The sequence below is a fragment of the Atta colombica genome, unplaced genomic scaffold, assembly GCF_001594045.1.
Source record: "Atta colombica isolate Treedump-2 unplaced genomic scaffold, Acol1.0 scaffold116, whole genome shotgun sequence".
Lineage (NCBI taxonomy): Eukaryota > Metazoa > Arthropoda > Insecta > Hymenoptera > Formicidae > Atta > Atta colombica.
The window spans coordinates 444,673-452,139 of record NW_017259202.1 but is presented as its reverse complement, the minus strand read 5'-3'; the positions used below and the strand labels follow the sequence as shown (position 1 = coordinate 452,139).

At 34.7% G+C, this 7,467-nt stretch overlaps 1 protein-coding gene across 1 annotated transcript in view; it reads left to right on the top strand.

Moving 5' to 3' along the window:
• Positions 1–7,467, top strand: part of LOC108694183 (supervillin-like) — a 15,289-nt gene that overhangs the window by 1,535 nt on the left and 6,287 nt on the right. The window contains exons 4-12 of the mRNA XM_018203508.1: positions 175–251; positions 960–1,083; positions 1,527–1,755; positions 1,956–3,215; positions 4,129–4,832; positions 4,910–6,307; positions 6,493–6,588; positions 6,952–7,120; positions 7,257–7,414. Coding sequence (XP_018058997.1) covers positions 175–251; positions 960–1,083; positions 1,527–1,755; positions 1,956–3,215; positions 4,129–4,832; positions 4,910–6,307; positions 6,493–6,588; positions 6,952–7,120; positions 7,257–7,414 — 4,215 coding nt within the window. The remainder of the gene's footprint in view (positions 1–174; positions 252–959; positions 1,084–1,526; positions 1,756–1,955; positions 3,216–4,128; positions 4,833–4,909; positions 6,308–6,492; positions 6,589–6,951; positions 7,121–7,256; positions 7,415–7,467) is intronic.

The following is a 7,467-nucleotide window of genomic DNA, read 5'->3' as shown; positions in this document are numbered from 1 at the left end:
TGTTTAATCGCTAATATATTAAGTGTGGGGCAAAAGTTCGTGGCATTTTTCCCATTACATCTAACGGGAAAAACGCCAACTTTTTTCCACACCTAATATTTTATGTTATGATATATATATATAAGCTGAATTCATTTGCAGAAACATATATAAATAAATCGTTTCTTTATACAGATGTAACATTATCATCTAAGAAATTACTTGGATCAGAAATTCCTGACTCTCAACGGCATAATTCATCAGCTAAGCAAGTAAGTGTATTGTATGTACTTGTAAAAAGTATAAGAAAGGTCAAATACGAGCAAATAATAAGTCATAACGTAGAAACTAGTTTATTTTTATGCATTAACAACAAAGAAAATAAAAACTATCTACTTAGACGACATAGAAACATTTCGACTTCATTTAATCATCTTCAGCTAAGATAGAAAATTTTTGTAATTCTCTTTTTATTAAAATAAAAATCAAGTTCAAGATTGCAAAGCAAATAACAGTAATAGATAGACCAATAAATTTTATTTCTATCTTTTTTCTTTTTTAAAGGAATATTCTTATCTATGTAATTTTGTACATAATTTTATCATATAAAGAAATATATTTCCACAAGTTATCATAAATTGTTAAAGAAATTATTAAATTTTGTTCAATGACTGACCAATGATGTACAATTACAATATATTTCTATTTATAGTGTAATACTTTTTGATAATTAAAAGAATTTTTTATTTGGGGAATGTACTACTCTCTGCAAGTTACTATACTGGTTCATCACATAGCAAAAAGATTTTAAAGAGATTAACTATTTTATTTAAAATAAATTAGTCTTTAAGAATTTTCAGATTATGTATTATATATTTCTATATGTATTTGTCTATGATTTAAATATCTTGTCTTTTTTTTTATTAATTCCAAGAAAAGTTTTAGCATAATGTAAAAGCATAATGTATATCTATATACAGAAAAATTCCACATCCCTTGATGTCAGCATGAATTCTGTCAAGGAAAGAGATAAGGGGTACAAACGTAAATCTTATTTAAATAGATCACGTCACGTGGAAACAGCACCTGATCGTTTAAATGAAGGTAAAGAATTTATTAATGAATGTAAGACAAGTTTATTAAAATTGCAATAACAACAGAAAGATCAAATTGTTGAATTGTTCGAAAGAATCTAAAGTATTAAATTACTAAATATCTTGGTGGTCTTTTTGAAATTTTAATATATCTTTTCAGCTATAATGTAAAAATTATGTATTGGGTTGTCCGGAAAGTTCGTACCGATTTTGAAGGAAAATGGAAACGCAGAAGATTTAAATTTTTAATTTCATTTATTATATTTAAGTCTTTTGCGGCACGAACTTTCCGGACCCAATACTATTAACATTTTTATTGATATTTTTATTGTTATTGTAAAGAGGAATTTTAATTGAAATATTTGAAATACGGAGCGAAGAGTAGGGGAGGGGGGGGGGAGCGTTACAACTTTCCTTATTTTAATATTCTTAATAATCTAATGAAATTGTTAGTCGAATGTAGTGAAAGACATTCCAGAAGGCAATATGTTAAACGAAGTCAGGTGTCCGAAACAGTATCTAATCCTGCTGATTCCTGTCGTCAAATGGCCAGCCTGCGTAGAAAACATATTGATTCAAAAGCTGGAACTCAGTACATCACAAAAAATCTTTCTAAAACATATTCGTCATCTTCTGTTGTGCCCGCCACGAATACAAAGCGTTCGATTGTGCAACAATCTAGGTACAGTAATATATAAATTGAGAAAAGAGTATATAAGATAAGAGTATATAAATATTAGATTTATATAGAAGATTTATAGATTTGATTAATATTATGTGCATGTCTTTATCTTATTTTATTCAATAGTATTTTATCAATAAAAGAATAATAATGGAAGAGGAAAACGTAAAATGGCATTAGAAATGATTTTTGTTTTTTAGTGGTATAGATGATTCAGAGGTTTCACGCAGAGTGGACGAGTTAACAGCATTAACGCGAGCCACCATGGAACGCGTGGAGAGACTCGCGTCTGCAACCACGAGCTGTGCTAATCATTCGATTGATAACGTGCATATTGCTGCCGAGAAAGTGTCAGTGTCGCCAAAAAAATGTATCACGCCTAAGCACACGCCAGTTTCAATACTCAAACATAAAATCGTCGATAGCGAAGCAAGCGACCGCCAAGTGTCGTCTGGCAGTTTTCATGCACCATCACCAGTAACCTTTTCGCCATCTGTCACGGAATCTGTTTCTCACAAAAGACATGGGATTTTGAAAAAACGAAGCAGCTTAGATGAAAGCGAGATATTACGTCGTCGTAGCTGTTCTCCCGACGTTTCTTTCGCTGACAACATTTACTCAGAATTTCGACCAATTTTGAAAAATCAAAGGCGATCCTCACTGGATGACATTATTAAGAGAGATCAGAGCCCTGATCAACAACCTGCCTCTATATTAAAGCGTAAATCGTCTAGGGAAGATGACAGAGAGATTCATCGATTGTCATTAGGCTCTCCAGAACCACAAAGCATCCTGAAACGAAAACTTGCAAATAGCATGCGCGCCAATAGCGTCAATCATCATGTAACAATTGCATCGGACATTGCGAGCACGAATATGAGTGGAAATATGAGCACGAGCACGAATGCAAGCTTTATATCTGAAAGTCCCGAGGGATCTGAAGTAAAACCGATATTAAAGAAAAAATATGGCAAGGAAGAACTAACCGGGAGCGACATTTCATCTCTCGAGCCTCGGCCTATACTTAAAAAGAAATCGAGTACTGAGTCAGATGAACACGAGCATGATAGGCCGAAAAAGACGATTTTAAAGTCCTCGCGGAAGAATTCGTACGAGGAAGGTAGTTACGAGACGGAGTCGACTTCTCCAAGGAAATTATCCGTATTGAGGAATCGAGCAAACGAAATCGAAAACGTACGCCCTATATTGAAACAATCCAGCGGTAGCCGTTATTTTGATGATACATGTGATTTAACGGCGGATTCTTTTTTGCGAAAGAGAGCGCAATCCGTAGGTCATGCACGATCTGCTAACTATGATGACTGTGTCGAGTCGCTTCGCGTATTAGCCAAACGTAGATCTCTCGAGTCCAGTTCGCCGATTGATGTGTTGCATTCTCCGACAACCACTCGTCGTTTTACAGCCGACCGGTCCGATGAAATTTCTTGTACAGCAGATAGGTATGTTTAAATCATGTTAGTCGTTGCAATGTTATAAATGTATTCTCTGGATATGTGTATTAATATCAAATATATTTCTGCATATCAACAAGATTGCTTCGTGAAATATACGATTTACTTATTCTCTTTTCGTTCTTTTTGCGAACATATAACATTACATACTTTTCTCCTGTATCACAGTTTTTAAAAGAAGCTAAGATTGTGAATCATCTTAAATGTAAGAATGCATAATTAATTTATAAATTTGATTTTTTTTGCAGAATTGTTATTATTTATATTAATATGAGAAAGAGCTTTTTGGCTACTTTCCAATTCTCACAGAAAAACATTTATTTTGATTAAACAAAGAAAGAGAAAGAGATTTTCTATTTCTTTTTTTAAATGATATTTTTTTTATATGATTATGTAAATGTTAATCATATAAATTTTTCCTTAAATTTTCATTATACGAACAAGCTTTAGAGGTTTATTTACTCAAATCCAAATTTAAAAATGTACTTTAACTACTTTCTGTACTCTAGCCATATTTAATTATTCGCGTACAAGCGACGTCTCTGTTTGTTTAATTTTCTTTATATCAGAAAAGAAATTCAGTCAAATTACGCTTTCTTATATGAGAAAAAAAAATTCATTTCACGATACAACATTAATTTTTGCAATTGCTGCAGTGATGCATGAGTTTAGTGGGGCTTTGATCCCGTGCCAAGTTTAATTATAGACCATCTAACAATTCTCAAAGCTACCAGAAATTGGAGATAGTCGTGTGCAACGTATTTATGAATAAACAACTCGTAGGATTGTCTTGATTTAAAAAAAATATAAATATATATTAGGTGAATTTATTGAGTTTATAAGTTATTATATAATACTAGTGTATTAAATACACATATATATACATATATGTTTCTTACAGCTCTGGTGTAATTAAAGAAAGTAAATTACCGTGCCAGACATCTAGTAAAAAAATCAAGCAAGTTACGAATGGTATGGAAGAGAAAAATAAAATAGATTCACATGTACATTTTATGAAAATTGATGGCAATGCGGTACAAACTCAGCCGACTGACAAGAAAGAAGCGATAGAAGAAGGACAAGATGCCCAGAGTGTTTACGAAGATTACACCGCTATTTGTCGTAGCAACAGTGTATCGAAAATGACACAACACTTTAAAGTTCTGCAAGAAAAAGCAAACGCGACTGCGGAGAACAGTTCTCAACGCGTACCTCAGCAGAAATTATCACGCGGCATTCAACGTTATCGCGAACGCAAGATACAGAGCAGCGAGAGATTCAATACTCAACCGGTAACTTTTGAAGAAGTGCGCGAGGCGGTCTTACAGAATCAGCGCAATACCGCAACATTGATGAATGCAGAAACAACCGATAACGAGCCTGAACCGTCCAAGCTAAGCTTGGCTGAACGTGTGCGACTCTTTAATCAAAAGATTGCGACTACAGAAACTGCCGCGAAAAACGCCACGTATCAGGAAAAGTTTATTCAAAGAAGACGACAGTCAACCCGTTATAGAACGCAACCTGTAACATCTGAGGAGGTTCAAGTGGCGTCCCGGATATCACCGTTGAACGTAAATCACAAGATTCAAACCTTGATTGAAGGTATGTATTTGTTCGAGATTATTTGTACTGGATTATCAAAATTATATGCAACAATTAATTTATTGTTTTAACTTAAGGAAACTTAAAGGAATGTCGACGATCGCTTTATTCGCCACCGCTTGCAATAGCGTCTCAGCATGATGTACCAAAAAGTATTCTAAAGTCATCCGCTGGTTATACACAAAATCTGTCGCGTGCCAAAAGTCCGGAACTCCGAGGTATGAAATTGATAAAATCTGTACTTAAGAAAGAATTTGAAGAATCGGAGCAACCGATAGTATTGCCGAGTTCTGAGGTGTATCCTCGTTCTATTTTAAAAAGTAATGTTTATTCGAAATCCATTCAGACAACGAATGTTGTTGACGCAGCAATATCAAGAAGCGAACGAGGTTTATGTACTATTGAAAATCAAAATTTCAACAGCGAAACTGCTAAATTTTCCGAGAAATTAGATTCTTTCAATGTAGTGACTAATCCTGATATGATGCGAGATTCTTGCGATGAGATGCGAGCAACTGTTTCTAAACAAGGCGATAATATGGATAACAAAGCCGCAGTGCCTTTCCATAAAGCTGTATTATTTCAGGATGAAGAAATCTTATTGGCAGATGTGAATAATTCCAAAATTGATAAAATATTTAGTAGTGCATTAGAAAGACGCAATAACGAGAAGCACGACAATTCGTTGGCGGGTAAATCACACCAGGTATTGAATGTCAGCAATGACAATAACGATAGTGACAATAAGGATGACGAAAATGATAACGAGAAGAACGAAAACGATATTGATCGAAAAGAAGAAAAGTTGGCAGTGAAAATTAAGAAGACTGACGGTGACAATGACGATGACGACAACGACAACAATGACAATGACGACGATAACGATGACGATAACAACAACGATAATGACAACGACAATCACAAGCTACGCAATATTATTGTCAAAGAAAAGTTGTCTAGTGTCACACAATGTTCCATTAATTCATTAGCCAAGAGTATTAGTCAACACTCTCTAAGTGAGGAGAGGTGGAAACAGCAACGTGGTTTGCCACTCCCGGGACTGTGTCGTAGCGCGACACAGGTGATAGCGTCGATAGAAACAAGCGAAACTCCGAGCGTGAGTATCGCGGATCGGTTGGCTGCGCTACGTCATAGCGGTAACACGAACTGGAAACGACGTGTGGCCGGTGCTAAAGTTGACGAATCATGCGACAATTCATTACTCAATTTGGAAGACAATACAATCAAGTCGGGCGTGTTGGCCAACTGTATCGAGAAACTGGAATCTGCTGCAGAAGGTTGGAAGAGTAGAATCGTAGAACCTGATGCAGTCAACTTTACTGTTGCTGGCAAAATGAAAGTAACTCCATTGAAAGATGTCAGTTCGCCATTCCTCACGGAAGCTACAGCAAACATTTCAAACCAGAAGAAGAAAGTTCCGCGTCCGCAATGGTTTAAAATGAGGAAGGATAAAGGTGAGCCTTTTTACACTCGAATGAAATACAACAGAATTTTAAAACACATTTACAAAATGTTTCAAAAAATGTTTAAACAATTATCTTCTAGGATCTGTCAAAGATAGTAGATCGTGTTTTAAATGTCTAGATTGCAAAGATATTGTATTTTGTGTATGATATTCATCATATATTTATCTTTTCAGAATGTAATAACGATGCGGTATCCCCTACCAGTTCATCCAAAGATTTATCTTCTACCACGCACATAAATTTTTCTGAGTCGATTAGCGGTGACAGCGGTTAGTAGTTAAAATCGTATATTTTATTTTACTGATTACCTGTGTTGTCTCAAAAAGATACTGATAGAAGAGTATGTAGAAAATTTCTGTAAATTGTTATGGCTGCGTTCGGTTTGAACATTTTCAGCGCTTCTATTCTTCATGTTTCATGTTTAATGAATGATAAAGATGAACAGAATGATAATTATAAGCATTTAAAGTGCACGAGCGTCCAAACCGAACGCAGTTAATATCTTCACAAGACAGCTCGTGATAAGATTGCGATAGCGATCCCCAATTAAACAGCGCAAGCACAAAAATGTAATCGCAAAAAATGTTTATTTAGTTTATTGGTTCATAAATTTGATTTATTCTAATTTGTAGATGAAGAATGTAAAACAGAGCACGTCTTGTCGCCAAGTGTTTCAATACCTAAAATAGACGATGAAACGTTCACCTCTTTCTTTAGCGGTGTGTCACTGGAAAAGTGTGAAACCGAGTGTCTTGACTTAGATGAAAGCGACTTCGATACAATCACACCACAATCTGAATTGTAAATTTTTGCTTTTACTATTTTACAATCGTATAAAAATGAAAAAGAAAAAAAAGGAAAGCAGGAAAAAATTCAGAGAACTTTTTAAAGTATTTGTACGCAAATATAGCTACAATTTAAATTAATTTCTTGGCAGATTAGTACAAAAGCGGAATATACAAATGCAACGTCGACGAGCCACATCAAGAAATCCTCTTAAAGTTCTCGCTGCACGCACTGATTTGAGATCGGAATACACTGAAATTCGTACAAATATACTCACGAGAACGGCAACAAACTTTAATATGAAAAGATGTGAGTGTATCCGGGATCCTCTGTCATATCTTGTATTAATTGTGACTATATAT